The sequence below is a fragment of the Phascolarctos cinereus genome, unplaced genomic scaffold, assembly GCF_003287225.1.
Source record: "Phascolarctos cinereus isolate Bilbo 61053 unplaced genomic scaffold, phaCin_HiC Scaffold_2;HRSCAF=192, whole genome shotgun sequence".
NCBI classification, from domain to species: Eukaryota; Metazoa; Chordata; class Mammalia; order Diprotodontia; family Phascolarctidae; genus Phascolarctos; species Phascolarctos cinereus.
Genome location: NW_027555625.1, coordinates 267938955 through 267958182, shown reverse-complemented (window position 1 = coordinate 267958182; position 19228 = coordinate 267938955). Strand labels below are relative to the sequence as shown.

At 37.9% G+C, this 19228-nt stretch overlaps 1 protein-coding gene across 1 annotated transcript in view; it reads right to left on the bottom strand.

The window, feature by feature from the left end:
- DYNC2I2 (dynein 2 intermediate chain 2) overlaps positions 1-18767 on the bottom strand; it is a 29604-nt gene extending 10837 nt beyond the window's left edge. Inside the window, exons 1-3 of the mRNA XM_020965676.2 lie at positions 18322-18767; positions 7407-7655; positions 55-164 (exon numbers count right to left, since the gene is read on the bottom strand). Coding sequence (XP_020821335.1) covers positions 55-164; positions 7407-7655; positions 18322-18741 — 779 coding nt within the window. The 5' untranslated portion in view covers positions 18742-18767. The remainder of the gene's footprint in view (positions 1-54; positions 165-7406; positions 7656-18321) is intronic.
- Positions 18768-19228: the final 461 nt, after the last annotated feature.

Below are 19228 nucleotides of genomic sequence, written 5' to 3'. Positions count from 1 at the left end.
TGCTTAAGCCCCAAACTAGTTTAAGCTCCTAATGTCCCCCTCACAGATACTCACCGACCATAGGAGCATGCCACCACGGAGCCAGTGGCATTCCAGGAGACGCTGGTCACCTGCAGCTTCTGAGCCTGGGCCGGGGGGTAGCACAGGGTGTGCTGGCAGATCACCTGCCAAACAAAAAAGTCACATGTTCCTCAGCCCAAGGAGATGAGGCATCTCTGCGCCCAAAGTGAAGCCCCTTCTGTACTGGAGAATGTAGTTTTGCAAAGAAACACAGAGATTTTACAAGCCTGCTCCAGATGTCTCCCTGATATTTCTGCCCTACACAAGAGAAACAGAGTCAAATAGAGTTAACGCATCTTCTATGTGGAACAAAGCAAAGTGCTATGAAAGAAGTCCAAAAGTCCTCTAGACAACTAGGTCACCAAGTCAATGCACTAACACACCTTGCTTTTCCTCACTGTGAGCCTATCACATTCTGCGGCCCCCTATTTATGCACTATTCTAACCAGCTTAGAGATCTACTCAGCAGAAAGGCAGTATACTAAGTAAATGGAGAACTGGTGGTTGCAAGCCAGAAAGACTTGGGTTCAAGTCCCACATTTGACACGGATGGGCTATGTGACCTTGGGCAAATCACTTAACCTCTCAAGGCTCAAGTCAAATCTCCTAGACAATAAATTGAAAAAAAAGATGCCAATCTGCATTGGTATAGGAAAATCTTCATCCAGAAATTACCCATATCAATAAAATTCCAGGTCCAGTCCCTATCCTTAAATATTTAGCATTGCTCCCTAGAGGGAGCAAATCAGAAGCAGGAAGGCAGGCTGCTGTAGCATGCATGTAACATATATGTAGCACTATTGCTACACTGCAGTTACAAAGAAATCTTATCTAGCTACAAGTCAGACTAAATGATTCCTGAAATCCTAACCACCTTTTACAATTCTATGAGTGACAGATGGCATCTTGACAATAAGGTAAATCACAGAAAAATTGTAAAAAACAAAAGTAATTCCACCTTGGGGAACAACTGCAACATTTACTAAACACTTACTAAGTGCCAGGCACTGTGCTAAGTGCTGGGGATACAAAGAGAGGCAAAAAGGGGCAGCTGGGTGGTGCAGTAGATAGAGCACCAGCCCTGAAGTCAGGAGGACCTGAGTTCAAATCCAGCCTCAGACCAAACACTTGACACTAGCTCTGTGACCCTGGGCAAGTCACTTAACCCCAATTGCCTAAAAACAAACAAAACAACAAAACAAAAAACAAAGAGAGGCAAAAATAAGCCTTGCCCTCAAGGAGCTCACACCTACTGGGGGAGACACCACAGGAAGATGCAGACAGATTCAGTTGGGGCCAACCACAGAGAGAAGGCACCAGCAGTAAGGGGACACTGGAAGAGCCTTTTATAAAAAGCAGGACTCGAGCTGAGATGTTAACAAAGCCAGAAAAGCAAGGAAGGGGACCAAGAGGAAGTTGTTGTGGTTGTTTGTTCTTCGTTCTCCAAGAAGACCATGACAGCAGGAAGGGGAAGCCCTGTCATGTATGTGAATTGGATTTAAGTGAGGCAGGACTGGCAAAGTCACCAGCCTCACTTTCTCCTCTGGAGCCATCTGGGCCCAACGCAATTTTGATCATATAAAATTTTTTAAATGTTTACACAAACAATAGCAATGCAGTTAAAATTAGAAGGAAAACAGGTAAAAAGGAAAAAGTTTTTGCAGCAAGTTTCTTTGACAAAGGTCTCATTTCTAAGATAAATAAGGAACTGATTCAAATTTATAAGAATCAGAGCCACTGCCCAATTAATGGCCAAAGAATATGAACAATTTCTAAGGAAAAAATACAAGCTATCAATAACTATGTGTAAAAATATTACCAATCACTAATAATTAGATAAATGGAAATTAAAGCCACTCCTCATACCTGTCAGGTTGGCAGATATGACAAAAAAAAAGGAAAATGACAAGTGTTGGAGGACTTACTAGGAACAGGCACACTAATGCATTGTTAATATAACTATGTGGTTCAATGGAATGCCAGACCTAAAGTCAGGAAGTCCTTAATTCAAATCCTGCTTCAGATACCTACTAGCCATATGGCCCTGGGCAAGTGACTTAACTTGTCTGCATCTACAGAGATCATAATAGCATGTCTCAGGGTTAACATGAAGATAAAGTGAGCTAACATGCATAAAGTGCTTTGTAAACCTTAAAGCACTTCTAGGGCTATATGCCAAAGAGACCAGAAAAATGGAAAAAGGGCCCACACGTACAAAAATACTTATAGTAGCTCTTTTTGTGGAGGCAAAGAATTGGAAATTGAGGGGATGCCCATCAACCAGGGAATGGCTAAACAAGTTGTGGTATATGAATGTAATGGAATACTGTTGTGCTATAAGAAATGACAAGCAGGATGCTTTCAGAAAAATCTAGAAAGACTTGTATGGACTCATGCTGAGTGAAGTGAGCAGAACCAAGAGGACTTTGTATACAATAACAGCCACGTTATGCGATGACTAACTTTGATAGACTTAGCCCTTCTCAGAAGTTCAAGGATCTAAGACACCTCCAAAAGTCTCATGATGGAAAATGCTATCCACATCCAAAGAAAGAACTATGGAATTTGACTGCAGATCGAAGCATACCATTTGCTCTATTTTTTTCTTCCATTTTGTTTTGTTTCTTCTTTCTATTGGTTCTAATTCTTCCTTATACAACATGACTAATGTGAAAATATGCCTAATAGGAATATATATGTATAGCCTATATCAGATTGCGTGCTGTCTTGGAGAGGTAGGTGGGGAGGAATGGGAAGAAAAATTTAAAACTCAAAAGCCTATTGAAGTGATTGCTGATAAATCAAAATAAATGAATAAAAAAACCTTAAAGCACTATATAAATGCTAGTTACTGTTCATTAATATAAGTAATAATTACATGATAGTGCATATTATGATTCCATTTATATAGTCACATATTTTAATTATATTACACTCTATTATTATATTGTTATGCTATATTATATTATATCATATATCATATCATCACATCATATACCACATCATATTATATCATGTTATATCATGTTATATCATATTAACTCATTATATTATATTAACTTATATCATATCATGTCATGTCACATTATATATTATACTATATTATATTATATTATATTTATTATATTATATTTATTATATTATATTTATTATATTATATTATGTTATATTATATTATATTATATTTATTATATTATATTTATTACATTTATTATATATTATATTATATTATATTATATTATATTATATTTATTATATTATATTATATTATATTTATTATATTATATTTATTATATTATATTTATTACATTTATTATATTATATTATATTATATTATATTATATTATATTATATTATATTATATTATATTATATTATATTATATTATATTATATTATATTATATTATATTATATTATATTATATGGATGAGAATGATGATGACAGAGCTGTGAAATGGTATAGCCATTCTGGACAGCAATTTGGAATTATACCCAAAAAGTCATTAAACTGTGACCCAATGATACCACTACTAGGCCTATACCCAAAGAAATTTTAAAATGATGAAATGACCCATATATACAAAAATATTTACAGTAGCTCTTTTCATAATAGGAAAGACCTAGAAACTAAAGGCATATCCACTTAATCGCGACTGGTTAAACAAATTATGGTATGCGAATGTAATTGAACATTGTTATGACATAAGACATGAAGAAATGGAAAGTTTCTGGGGAAACTGAGAAGATCTCTATGAAATAATGTATATTGAAGTGAGCAGAATTAGGAGAACAAGTTATACAATGAAAATATTACAAGGAAAAACTACCTTCAGAGACTTTAGATCTCTGATCAATGCACTGATGAATCATGCTGCCAGAGACCAAAGAGAAGTGATGAACTTTTAATTTAGAGTGAGACATATATTTCTGCACATGGCCAATGCGGGAATTTGTTTTGTTTGACAATGTATGTTTCTTATAAGAGTTTCCTTTTTCTTTTTTTATTGTTCATTTGGGGGAGGGGTGAGTGGAAGAGGAAAATAATGTTTGTTAATTGGAAAAATTTTAATTAAATGGGGGGGTAGAAGAAACAAATAAATCAAGGGTCTTATGAGATTTACATGCATGCATGTTCACGTGCACACACACATGCGCACGTGCACACACATACACACACAGACACACACACACACACAAAAGCAAACATTAATTCCTCTTTAAGAAAAAAAATCCCAAGAAAATAACCCAAAGCATGTGGGGGTGGAAGGTTGGTTTGTTTGTTTGTTTGTTTGTTCTAGGGGGGAGTCAGCAAAGGGAAGGAGTCTACGGGAAGATACTCTTTCACAATAGCACAAATCTAGAAGAATCACACGTGCTGAACAATAGGATGAAACAAATTCATGGGGGAAAATATAATTTTTAAAAAGCAGATGAAAATTCAAAAAGCAAATGTAAAACTCCAAAAGCACAATGATCTAGCACCATTTAGCTTAGGGACAAACAGTCTTGTATACTTCAACAGCTATAAGGTATGGTCCAACAATGGATATTCACAATGATGACCATGAATTTTTAAGGAAGTATTAGTTTTGAAGAATTCATTGAGACTTGGGAAGATTTGTATGAAGTAAGCAGAGCTAAGAGAATCATTTACATACTGACCACAATAAAGTATAGGAAAAGAACAGTGAAAGCCTTCAGAGCTCTCAATGAATACATTGAGTGGTAAGGATTTCAAAAGATTGAAAGTGAAGCCCATCCCCAGCTTCTGGCAGAGAGGTATGTGTTGGTGGATTACACTTGCAGAATGAGGCATACAATTTCAAACATAGCCAATACGTTCATTTGTTTCACTAAACTGTATTTCTTGTAAGAGAGGGTTTTTTTGGGGGAGAAGGAAAGTCATTGGGAAGTGAAAGTGATGTAAAAAGTAGAGCATCACACCACACCCTGGTCTGTCCCCACTGCTCGCTCCATGGAGCTCCTGATGCTCCCTCCTCTCACCCCTGGTACTGTGTTTATGTATGTGTTTGGGGTGGGGGGAGGTGTGATAGACACAGTTGATAAGTCTACTTCACGATCCTGATGATGACCTTGTTTAAGGAAGATTGGAGAAAGCACAGGAGGGATTCAGAAATGACAAACAACATCAGAAGTTCTCAGCCTTGGGGCAGTTAGATGGCGCAGTGGATAGAGCACTGGCCCTGGATTCAGGAGGACCTGAGTTCAAATCCAGCCTCAGACACACAATAACACTTACTAGCTGTGTGACCTTGGGCAACTCACTTAACCCCATTGCCTAACCAAAACAAAAAAAGAAAGAAAGAAAGAAATTCTCAGCCTGTACCACAGGATTTTCAGGCTTGCAAGGAAGTGTCATGCACTGGGGCAGAGGAAGGACACCATCAGAGAAAAGCAGCACATTATAAATGAAGCCAGTGTGTTTTCCAGAAAAACAAAAATCTTATGGATTCAAAATTGATTAAACAATGTATACAGATGAATGTACAGTAAGAAATGAAATAGGATTATATTACCAGATCCCATATCCAAGATTCGCCTATCTCCAGTGGCCCTCACTTCCCTACAAAGTTGTGGACTTCCAACCCAGAAGAAGGTAAGGGTACTTTCCAGATCACTATATCTCAAGTCTCAGTATGAAGAACCAAGCTGGGCCTGAGCACAAACTAGATGATGAATCTTTTCTCCTTCACTTAAGCCCCATCAGAGAAAGGAAGGACAAAGAACGTAGTCTTTGTAATAATTTCTCTTACACACTCAAAGAGTGGGTCCCTAATCTCATAACACTAATTTATGTGTCCTTGAATTTATCAATACCAGTGTCATGCTACTAGATAGGATGATGCTCGCCTCCAAAGATCTTTCCAAATCATGATCTTAGTAACATCTTAGATGAAAGTCTGAAAGTAGCAGGAATTGGGTTTAAATTTAAATTTTAAAAATTAAATTTTCTTGTGGAAATAATGTAGCCACATACACAGAAGAGGCTGCAGAGTAAAGACCTGGCAGTACCTGTTAGCAGCTTCTCTTGGAAGTTCTTAAAATTACTATGAAAATCAGATACTGGCCTCAGAGACTTGTCAATCTCTAGCTTTGTTTTAAGTTGTGGTTATATTTAAAATAAGCCCTTTTCTGTTTTAGTTAGTCTACTGTCATCTTTTTTTGACTCTCTTGACTCAAAGATTTATTTCTCATTAATATGCAAGTAGGCTATTTCCTCCTTTGCCATAATAACAGAGTTCAACATACATAGTCTAGTCCCATCAACCCCTTAACTGCCAATGTAAGATATCATAGTATCTCATGGAAATTTGGAGGAAGAGGGAAATATTCCAAATTTTCAAGAATTCATATAGTATATTTAATTCTGTCCATTAAATGCATATGATGTATAAACAAATTCTAAAACCTATAATTTATAGTTCTGACGTCAAAGCCTCAGTGCAAACTTATACTGCAATCAGTAAAGGTAAATTTAATTTCTAATCGACAATAAAGTTGGAATCTCACAAGCAGAAGAATATGCTGTATAAATTACAAAGCTAGGCTGATTTTAAAATTATGTACAAACAGGAAAAGGAAAATCTAGATCAAAAGGAGAAGACCTCTGCCTTTGTGATAAGCCAAGGGAAAATCCCACTGAGAATCACTGTACATCAGTCTTCCGTGTCTTCCATGTTCAAAGATGATTGAAATCTTCAATTAAAAATGTTTATAAAAAATAGAACATCAATAAAACATTTTTTTAAAAAGAGGTAATATTTTGCGTGATATTCTCCATTTAAGTAGGCAGGGAAACATGTGACATATTATAGAAAATTTTCTACTCCAAATGGTAAAAATAAATTAAATTTTGTTGCTTAAGGCTAGCCAGAAAACTTGCAATCCAGAAAGAAAAGTAACCCCACAGGACCCAAACAGGAGAAGAATTACTAAAGCAAACATGGTCATCTTCAAATTATTTCAATGAATATTTTTATATTTGTGGTCAAGTGTCTTTATTAAATTGAGTTCTTCCCCTCAGTCACCCTGGGAAGGCAAGCCAAAATTAGAGACACAAAGAATGAATGGAAAGCCCACTTCCTTGCCCAGAACTGAGGGGAAAAAATATCATTCAAACTTCCCTGGGTCTCAGGTTCTCAGAATTCTTTAGGGCCAGATAACCATTTTCACTAAATAACAACTGTGAGATCTAGAGGCTTGCAGAAATCCTAATGGGAAGACCTCAAAGCAGGAAATAAAACTGGGAGAAGATAAAGAGGCCTTGGAGATTTTCAGAGAATATGGGGAACCCAATTGCCATCTTTCTTCCCACCCCTCCATACCGTCTGCTGCTGCTCTGTCCAGTTCACCTCGAAGCCATCAAATGCATGGCTCTGCCAATTCTTATCCAGCTCACGGATGATAAGATTTTCTATCCGATGAAGGAAGGAGGCCAACCCAGGGAGATCTTGCTGAGATGCATAGCACAGGGCCACAGGAGAAGGTGGGTCAGTTTGCACCTCTGCATCAACCTGTTCACGGGCTTGGCAGGCATCTTCTGAAGTGGAAATGCTGACAGTCTGGCAACTTTTCTAGGGAATAGGAATAAGGAAGAACATAGTATTCAGGGCAGATCTATCCTCAAAGCATGATGAATGGGATGGATACAGAGAAGAACAAACAGATCTACATGAACTGATGCAGAGTGAAGCAATCTGGACTGAGAAAACAATCTATACGATGATTACAAGAATGAAAACAGAATGAACCAACACACACACACACAAATCATAAGTGAATGTTGAAAAATTACAAAGACCATGCATGGCTCAAAAGAAGAGATAAAAGAAAAGAGTACCATTTCACACCTTTGCAGACGTGGGAGATCCACAAATGCTGCACATTGTACTTATTCTCAGACCTTTCAATATATTAATCAGTAATACTGATTTTTTTCTTCTTTTTCTTTTTTGTCTTTAAAAAAATACTATTTGTTTTATGGAATGACTCACTGGGAGGAGAGAGGCAGACAGATGCTGGAGGAAACTGTGGTGACTGAAGAAAAAAGACATTAACAAAAACTTACTTTTAAAAAAAGAAACATAGTATTTTAGAGTTGAAAAGGACCTTTGAAATCATTTAGTCCAAACCTATTTTTTTCCACTTTTTTAAAATTTTTTTCTTTTTTGTGGTTTTTCTCTTTTGTTCTGATTCTTCTTTCACAACATGACTAATGTGTGAATATGTTTAACATGATTGATCTATATCAGATTGCTTGCTGTCCTGGAGAGACGCGGGAAGGAAGGGAGGAGAAAACTTTGGAGCTCAAAATCTTACAAAAATGAATGTTGAAAACTATCTTAACATGTAATTGGAAAAAAATAAAATGCTATTAAGTATTTTTAAAAAACCCAAAATGAAAATTCTAAGAAATATTATTATAACCAAAATCCACAGCTCCCAGGTCAAGGAAAAAATACCACAAGAAGCCAAAAGAAAGAATTAGAGTACTAAGGAGCCACAATCAGGTCACACACAATTTAGCAACCACCATTAAGAAGAAACATAGAACTTGGACTACAACACTCTAAGAGGCAAGGGATCTAGGCTTATAACCAAGAATAACTTACTTAGAAAAACTGAGTATAATTCTGCAGGGAGAAAATTGGATTTTTAATAAAATAGAGGACTTCCAAGCATCCCCAATGAAAAGACCAGAGCTATAGAGAAACTCTGAAGTACAAATACAGGAATAAAGAGAAATATAAAAAGGCAAACATCAGAAATCATAAAGAACTAAACAAGGATAAACTGTTTTACATTCTTATATGGGCATATGATACATGTACCCTCTCAAACTTTATCATCACCAGGGACCATAGAAGGAGTCTAAGTAATTAGACAGAGGGCCTGACTGGGATTCTGTTGTGTTTGGATAATCTCAAACTAAGAATGGAATGGATGGGGAAAAGAAATGTACTAGAAGAATGAAGAATGGAGATGAAGAATGGAGGAAATTATCTTACATAAATGGGAATGCACAAAGTATAGTTTATACAACAAAAAGGGAGCAGCAGAATAGGAGCAGATGACACCTTGAACCTCACTCACATCTAAATTGGTTAAAGGAGGGATGAATACACATACATGCATAATTGGGCACATAAATATATCCTATTCAGCAGGAAAATGGGAAGGAAAAGAGTTAAGGGGGGGAATAAGAAGGAGGGTAGATTAAGGGATACATTAGTCAGAAGTAAAAAGAGACTCTTAAAGAGGAGGCAGGAGGAAAAACAGAAGTATAAGAGAATAAGATAAAGGTAAATACATAGCTAGCAACTGTGAATGTGAATGGAATGAACTCACCCACAAAAAGGAAAAGGATAGCAGACTAGATTACAAATTAGAATCCAATATGTTGCTTACAAGAAATACACTTGAAACAGAAAGTTACACACAGAGTTAAAATAAAGAGCTACAGCAGAATCCATCACACTTCAGCTTAAGAAAAAAAGGCAGGGATAGCAATCATAGTATCAGACAAAATAGAATGAAAAAAAGATCCAATTAAAAGAGATAAGCAAAAAGCTTTTTTTTTTGGCAAGGCAATCAAGGTTAAGTGACTTGCCCAGAGTCACACAAAGCTAGTGTCAAATGTCTAAAGCCAAATTTGAACTGAAGTCCTCCTCACTCCAGGGATGGTGCTTTATCCACTGCACCACCTAGCTGCCCCAAAAAACTACATTTTGCTAAAAGGTACCATCGACAATAAGCTTATATCAATACTAAACTTAAAAGTACCAAATGAGGGGCAGCAAGGTGGTGCAGTGGATAGAGCACCGGCCCTGGAGTCAGGAGGACCTGAGTTCAAATCCTGTCTCAGACCAGACACTTGACACTTACTAACTGTGTGACCCTGGACAAGTCACAACCCCAACTGCTTCACAAAGAAAAAAATAAATAAATAAGTAAAAGTAACAAATGGTGTGGCATTTTTTAAAGGGAATATTAAATGAGTTACAAGAAGAAATACGCAATATATAGGTATATTAGTGGGAGACCTCAATTTACCCCTCTCAGATCTAGATAAATGTAATCAAAAAATAAACAAGAAAAAAGTTAAAGACTAGAACAGAATTTTAGAAAAGTTAGATATGCTAAATTTCTGGAGAATATTGAATGGGAATAGAAAGAAATATACCTATTTCTCAAATATGCATGGCACATTCACAAAAATTGACCATGTATTAAGGCATTAAAACCTCACAAATGCAGAAAGGCAAAAATAGTAAATCAGCTTCTATTGACCACAATGCAATGGAAATTATATTAAATAAAGGTCTTTGAAGCAAAAGACCCTTTGGAAACTAAATAACTTAATCCTAAGGAATGGGTGAGGCATAGAAACAACTAATAATTTCATTAAAGACAATGACAAAAATGAGACAATCTAATAAAATTTGTATGTGGCTAAAGCAACAATCAGAGGAAAATTTAAATTTCTAAACTCTTTCATCAGTTAAAGAGAGAAAAAGCTGATAAACAAATTGGGTATTCAACTAAAAAAGCCTAGAAAACTAACAAATCAAAACTCCCCAATTAAACATCAAAATAGAAAACCTGAAAATAAAAGAGGAGGTTAACAAAATTGAAAGTAAAAAATTAATGAATTAATTTTTGATTAATTTGATTAAATTAATAAATAAAACTAGAGGCTAATTTTTTGGAGGTGGGAAAGCAAAAAAATAAAATAGAGAAACCATTAGTTAATTTGATTAAGAAAAATAAAGAAAAAAGGCAAATCACCAGTATTAAAAAAATGAAAAATAAATTCCAACTAATGAAGAAATAAAGAGCTATTTAGGAGCTATTTTGCCCAACTATATACCAATGAAACTGACAGTCTAAGTGAAACATATGAATATTTACAAAAATATAAATTACCCAGATTAAAGGAACAGGAAATATAATACTTAAATAGAAATATTTTAGGAAAAGACATCTACCCTATCTTAGAAAAAAGAAATTGAATAATCCATAAATTAATTCCCAAAGGACCCCAGGAGCAAACGGATTTACAAGTGAATTCTATTCAGCACTGGAACAATTAATTCCAATACTACATAAACTGTTTGAAAAAATAAGCAAATACGAAATCCTACAAAATTCCTTGTATGACACAAATGTGGCCTTGATACCTAAACTAGAATGAGCCAAAACAGTGAAAACTATAGACCAATTTCCTTAACGAATATTCATGTGAAAAATTTAAACAAAACATTCACAAGGATTCTAGAGCAATATATCACAAAGATCACATATATATACTATGACCAGACTGGATTTATACCAGGAACTCAGGGGTGGTTCAATATTGGGAAAATTATAAGCACAACTGACCATATTAACAACAAGACCAACAAAAATCACAATTATTTCAATAGATATAAAAAAACTTTTGACAAAATATAACACCCATTCCTGTTAAACACACACACACACACACACACACACACACACACACACACACACACGCACACAAAACATAGGAATAAATGGAACTTTCCTTACAATGGTAAGTTGTTGTTTTGTTGTGTTTGACTCTTTATGACCCTATTTAGAGTTTTCTTGGCAAAGATACTAGAGTGGTTTGCTATTTCCTTCTCCAGCTCATTTTAGAGATGAAGAAGTGAGGCAAACAGAGCTATAAGTGATTTACCCAGCATCACACAGCTAGTAAGAATCTGAGGTGGGATTTGAACTCAGGAAGATGAGTCTTCCTGACTTCAGGTCTGTTACTCTATCCACTGTGTCACCTAGCTGCCCTAAACCAAGAGCAAGTATTACTATAATGGGGGTAAGCCATGAACTTTTCAAATAAGATCAGGGGTGAAGAAAGAATATCTACTATCATGATTACTATTCAACATAATGCTAGAAATGCTAACTAAAACAAGAAAAAGAAATTAAAGGAATAAGCAAAGCAAAGAAAAAAAAAACTATCACCTTTCACAAATGACATGATGGCTTACTTAAAAAACCCTAATGAATCAACTAAAAGATAAAATGATACAACTAACAACTTCAGTAAAGTTGAGGATATAAAATAAACCCACACAAATCATCAGCATTTCTGTATGTTAACAACAAAATCTAGCAAGAAGATAAGGAAAGAGAATTCCATTTAAAATAACTACAGATATTATAAAATACTTGGCAGTCTACCTGCCAAGACACACAGAGGAACTGTGTGAACACACAACTGTGTTAACAAAAGAAATACTCTTTACACAAATAAAGGCAGATCTAAATAATTGGAGAAATATTGTTCATGGTTAGGCTGAGCCAATAAAATCAAAATGACGAAACTACATAAATTAATTTACTTTATAGGGTAGAAAGAATAATAACAAAATTGACGTGTGGGGGCCCACTAGGTGGCACAGTGGATAGAGCATTGGCCCTGGAGTCAAGAGAACCTGAGTTCAAATGTGATCTCAGACACATAACACTTGCTAGCTGTGTGACTCTGGGCAAGTCACTTAACCCCAATTGCCTCACCAACAAAAAAAAATTGATCTGGAGGAAAAAAAGATCAAAAACATCCAGGAAATCAGTTGCTGTTGCTGTTGTTTTTAATGGGAATAATAAAGACTAGCAATACCAAATAGCAAACTACACTACAAAGTTGTAATCATCATAATAATTTGGTACAGGGTAAGAAATAGGTTTTCTGATAGAACAGATTAGACACACTACATATAGAGACAAATGAGCACAATAACTTGGTGTTTGATAAATCCAAAGATCCCAGCAATTGGGGAAAGAACTTATTAGTCAATAAAAACTGTTGGGAAAACTAGAAAGTAGTCTGGCAGAAATTAGGTGTAGGACCAATATCTCATACCACATACCAAGATAATCTCAAAATGAGTACATGATTTAGACATAAAAGGTGGCATCATAAGCAAATTGGTGAAACATGACCAAACAAGAGATAAATGTCATAGGAGGTAAAATGGATAATTTTGATTACATACAATTAAAAGGTTTTGCACAGACACCCCCCCCAAAAAAAAAAACACCAATGCAGCTAAAATTAGAAGACACTGGGAAAAAATATTTGCAGCAAGTTTCTCTAATAAAGGTGTCTTTTCTAAGATATATAGGGAATTGAGTCAAATTTACAAGAAAAAAACAATTGATAAAGGGTCAAAAAGATATGGATAGGCAGTTTTCAGAGGAAGTAATCCAAGCTATCAATATCTATGTGAAAAAATGTCCTAAATCACTAAAAATTAGGAAAATTCAGATTAAAACAACTTTGAAGTACCATCTCACATTCATCAGATTGGCTAAGATGACAAAAAAAGGAAAACAACAAATTTCTTGGAGCTTTGGGGAAACAGATGCACTGCTAACAGATCTGTGAACTGGTCCCACTATTCTGGAAAGCAATTTCAACTATGCCCAAAAAAGGTATTGAACTGTGCATATCCTTTGACCCAGCAACACCACTACTAGTTTTAAACCCCAAAGAGATCAAAGAAAGGAAATGAGCCCATATGTACCAAAATATTTATAGCAACTCTTTTTATGGTGGCAAAGAATTGGAAACTGAGGAAATACCAATTAATTGGAGAATGGCTAAACATGAATGTGATAGAATACTATTGTGTTAAAAAAATGATGAAGATGATTTCAGAAAAACCTAGGAAGACATATAAACTGATACAAAGTGAAGCAAGCAGAAGCAGGAGAACAATTTATACAATAACAACATGAAAAGATAAATCAACTTTGAAAGGTAAAGATAATCATCATTGAAAGACACCTAATAACTCTGATCAACACAATGACCAACCACAATTCCAAAGGATTCATGATGAAACATGCTATCCTACAGAGAGTACAAATTGAAACATATTTTCCTTTCTTTTTCTTAATATTTTTTTGGACATGGCTAATGTGGGAATTTGTTTTTCACGTCTATACATATTTGTAATGGGTTTTGTTTTTCTTGCCTTCTCAATGCATGGAGGAGGGGTAAGGGAAAGGCAAGAAATCAAAACTAAAAATAAAATTAAATTTAAAAAAAAAGAAAATAAAAAGAATAGCTGGAATATTTTACTTACATAAGAGCAAATAGGCCAGTATGACTAAACCATAAAATGTATGGACCAGTTCATAAAGAGTTTTAAATAGCAGAAGACTTTATGATCCTGGAGGTAATAAGGGAGCCAACTGGAGTTTACTGAGTGGGGGCAGTGGAGGGAGAGTATGATATAGTCAGAATAGCACTTTAGGAAAATCACTTTGGCAGCTGAGGAAAAGAAACTTGAAGCAAAGGGAATAAATAAATAAATAAATAAATGAATAGGAGGTTATTATAATAGTCTAAGGGAGAGATGATGAGAGACTGAACTAGGGTGGTGGCTGAGTGAGAGAAGAGGAACATGGGAGAGATGTGGAAAATAGAAATGAAAAGACTTGTCAAATGACTGGATGTGTGAGAAATGAGAAATCAGAAATGACATTAATGTTTCGAACTTGGAAGACTGCAAGGAAGGTTGTGCCCTCTTCAGTAATAGCAAAGTTTGGAAAAGTGATAGGTTTAGAGGGAAAGATAATTAGTTCTGTTCTGAACAAGCTGAGTTCAAGGTGTGACTACAGGATGTCCAATGTTCAATGTCTAATAGGTGGGTTGTGATGCAAGACTCTGGCTCACAAGAAAGACTGGGACTGGCTATAAAGATCTGGGTATCATCTGCATAGAAATAATAAATGAATCTAGGGGAGCTGATGAGATCACCCTGAGAGAGAATAGAGGGAGAAGAGGGCCTAGGAAGAGAGCCTCGGGGTACATGAGTGGGGATATGGATATGGTATAGCAAAGGAGAGTGAAGAGTGGTTAGAGAGGTAGGAATAGGACCAAGAAAGACGTCATCAAAACCCAGAGAGGAAAGACCATTCTGGAGTAGAAAGTCATCCACAGTTTTAAATACTACAGAAAGGCCAAGAAGGCTAACGATCAAAAAAAGACCCTTAGACCTACCAATTAAGACATCATTGATAACTTTAAAGAGACCAGTGTTAGTTGAATGATTAGGTCTCAAGGGAGAGTTCGGAGAGCTTAGAAGACAGTGAGAAGAGAGGAAGTAGAAACACTAAGGTTAGACAAGGAATTCTCAAAAAGGGAGGTGAGGTACAGCATGAAGGCTGGCATGGAGGATGGGATCTAGTGCAGGTTTTTTAAGGATTGGGGAACCTTGGGCAGGCAGGCAGGAACAAGTAGATAAAGACTGAAGATTAGAGAGAGGGGGAAATAGTGTCTACAATCTGCTGGAGAGGACAGAGGGAATGGCATTAAGACTAAGACTACAAACGGCAGAGAAGGTGCCCACCTGAACTGGTAGAGGGGGTTACTAAGCATGATTAGTTGGTTGCATTGATATCCAGTGTTGTTTTTAATAAACCTTTTTTTTTTAATAAATGTCTCCAACAATATGCCAGACAAGTGGTCAGTCAACTAGCCTTTGTCTGAAGACATCCGGTGAGATAGAACTCTAAGGCAAGAGGCTCATTTCACTTTTGGGTAGCTATAATTTTTTAAACAATATTTTCCTTTTCCCCAGTTACGTGAAAAGACAATTTTTAACATTCATTTAAAAAAAATTTTGAGTTCCAAGTTTTCTCTCACCCTCCCTTACCTCTCCCTCCTGATACAATAAACAATTTGATACAGTTATACATGTTCAATAATGCAAACTGATATCTATGTATCACTGTAAAGCTTACAAAACATCTTATATACATTATCTCATTTGAGTCTGGTGACATCCCTTAGGACAGGAGCAAGAGAAAACAACAATGAAAGACCCCAGAACTCTGACTCTGATCAATGCAGTGACCAATTTTGATTTCAGAAGATTAAAGGTCAGTCATGTCTCCTTCCTTTTGGCAGAAAAGTGGTGTACTGTAGGTGTGGAATAAGGCAAAGATTTTCAGACTGGGCCACTGTGTTGTGTTTTGCTGAACTGTTTATTTCTTAAAAGGGAAAGGTTGGGAGGGGGGAGTAGTAATCAGAAAATCACAGTGATATAAAAAAGAATACAAAAGACTGTTTTAAAAAGGAGTTAAGTGTTTTGTCTACTTCCACTTCACCTAAGAAAGGCCCCAAGGAAATCAAGATCTCATTTGAGATCTATCTTCTCCAATAAACCTCTGTATATACTGGGAAGGGAGGTAAAGATGAATATAGAATCAATCAATATCTACATGACACTACACAAGATACAAAGAAGCATAAAAGATAACAATCTCTGATCTAGCAAAGCATAGAACTCTAACATGTTAAGAGTTAGATGAGATTTTGTAGAGTTAATTTAACCCTCTCATTTTACAAAGGAAGAAACTGAGACCCAGGATAGAGGTAGTGAGGTACAGAAGAAAGAACACCCAACATGGAATGCTAAATTTGGTGTCAGTAGGCCTAGGTTTGAATCCCACCTCTGCTACTTATTAGTAATAGTATTTATAGTAATAGTAATTTTTTATTATATTAATTTGTAGTAATAATTAGTAGTAATTACTAATAAGTAGCAGAGGTGGGATTCAAACCTAGGCCTGGTTTAGAGTTTACTTTAAGCAAATCCCTTATCCATTCTGGGCCTGTATTCTCATCTGGTAAATGAAAGGGTTGGATGAGAAGAACCCTAAGGTCCCTTCCAGTTCTAGATGTATGACTTTTCTGAAGTCAGTATGTTAAGTTGTAAAATCAGTAGTAATGCCAAAAATTTTTAAGTTTTGGCATTACTACTTATTTTACCTCTTAACACACTGGGGATAAGGACAAATTTTTTTTAAAATAACTAAATGCAAGATAGTAGATGATTAAGTATCAAATGAGCTACAGGTAATAAATGAAGAGGTAGAGTTCAATTAGGTCAGCAAAATTCTTACTCAAACAAGACAAAAGGCATAGAACTCCTGGAGAGCAACAAGGAAGGGGGAAATTGTTTAAAAAGCTAGCCCTTGAGCCTGCCTCCCTTGGAGCACAAGTAGGGGGGAAACACGTGGGCTGGGAATTGTAGTTTTATATAATTTAGCTTTGGAGAATATTTTGAAATAATCTCAACTCCCCTTGTGGGAGACTCAAGCTCTGGCAACTTTCAGAAGCGCCAGACAGCAGCAAGAATGACTCAAAAATTGAGCAAAAAATAAAGTGTCCCAGTATTAAAAGAAGTTCGTTTTTCTCTGAAACCAGAAAGTATAAATCTGTTGGAAAGGAAGAGAAGAACACAATCCAAAAACTTTGGAACTGAGAGACCATAAAATCCGAACCCTTCATTTTACAGAGGAAACAGGCCTAAACAGATTTAAGCGACTTATTTGAAGTTACAATGACGATTAGTAGCAGAACCAGGGCTAAACCTAATCCCATGCTCCAGACTGCTTCCCCCTTAGAAACAAGAAATTCTCTTCTGGCTCTTTCTGACCAACCAAAACCAGTTCACTCCTTTAGGAACAGACACCATAATACAACTAGCCAGCTCCGGCATTCTGCTGCCACCAACAGCCCCAAGGGCTATGCCTTTTTCAGAAGGAGCTGTCCACCCCGGCCTCGACCGCAATAGGTCAGGTAGAGCTCTCCATCATTTATAAATCTGTACAGACTCTTTCTAAGTCCACATAGATAGATACACTGCTTGTGCTACCTGTCTGGATAACAATGTTTAACTGCTGTAACCAGTTCCAAAACCCAGACTTGTTGCACTAGAGAGTGTTATTTTCATTCGGCTTCCATTCAGAATCACCAATTTAGGTCATGGAGACTGTATACACTTATATGTGCACATGTTGTTTCCGCCAATAGAATTTAAACTCCTTGAGAGTAAGGACTGTTTATTTCATTTTTTTTCATATCTGCAACCCCTTCGCCTCGCACATCACCTGGCATACAGTAGGGGCTTAATAAATGCTTGTTGCTTGAGTCCAATGCCCAATTGTCCACTCCCTGACTTATTTTACAGATGAGGTAACTGAGATCCAAGAAAAGGGAAGTGACTCTTCCTAAGTTACACAGCCGGAGGAATTGCAGGGCTCAGAGGGATGCGGGGGGGGGGGGAGCCCAGGGGTCGGGGGTTATTGGGGGCACCGAAGGGAGGGAAATGGGTTTCACCACGGACTGCCCTTTGGGGCGGGGAGTCCCCTTCCCCTCACTCACCGGCGGCGGGGAGTCCCCTTCCCCTCACTCACCGGCTCACTCCGGATCTCCAGGGACCCTCTCCAAAGGGAAGGCACCGTGGCCCCGTCCAGGGTCTCGTCCCGCAACATGCCGGGAACCTGGCCGGGGCCCGGGCCGGGTCCGGGGCCGCAGCTGGTGCCAGGGCCGGGGCCGGGGCCGGGGCCGAGGTCGGAGAAAGGTTCAGGTTCGGTGCCGAAGTCAAGATGGGGGCCGGGGCCCTGGTAGGGGCCTGGGTCAGGATTGGTCTCTCGGTCGGGGTGGGGACGGAGGTGGAGGTTAGGGGCGGGGCAGGGTCTAGGATCAGGGCTGGGCCCCCAGCCTAGGTGGGGGCCAGGGTCAGATTCAGGACGCCGGGGATTCTGGTCGCCTCGGATCTTCCCCCGTCGCCAGCCTCTAGTATTTGGCCGCGCCCTACGCCCAGAGGTTTCCATGGAGACGGCGCCCGACCGCCTCCTTGTCCCTTAGAGGCTGGCGCCTCCTGATGACGCCTGAATGACGGCCCCAGGAAAGGACTGATGCCTTTGCCGCCATCTTGACCGTGGGCAAGTTTCCTCCCGCTCAGAGGACTCCACTTTCGAGGAAGGTGGCGCAGTGGCCTTGAGCAAACTAACAGATCTCGGAGGGGCGGAAAGAGGAAGGGCCCAGCACTTATTTGATGTATACGAGACAGTGGGCCTGCCAGTACCAGGCTCTAAGATGGCGGCGAGGGGGAAGGTCGCCTAGGAGGCGCCCGGCGAGGGCGGGGGGCTGCAGTAGCGGCTGCGGCAGCGGAGCGGGAGGGCGCGCCGGAGCCTGCAGCGCCCGAGGGCTGGGCAGGGAAGGGCTGGTAGCTCGCTGTGGCGTGACCTTGGGCATCTCCCTTCCCCTTCTCCGACCTCGGCTTCCCGTGCTTTAAAATGGGGAGGAAGGCCCGCGCTG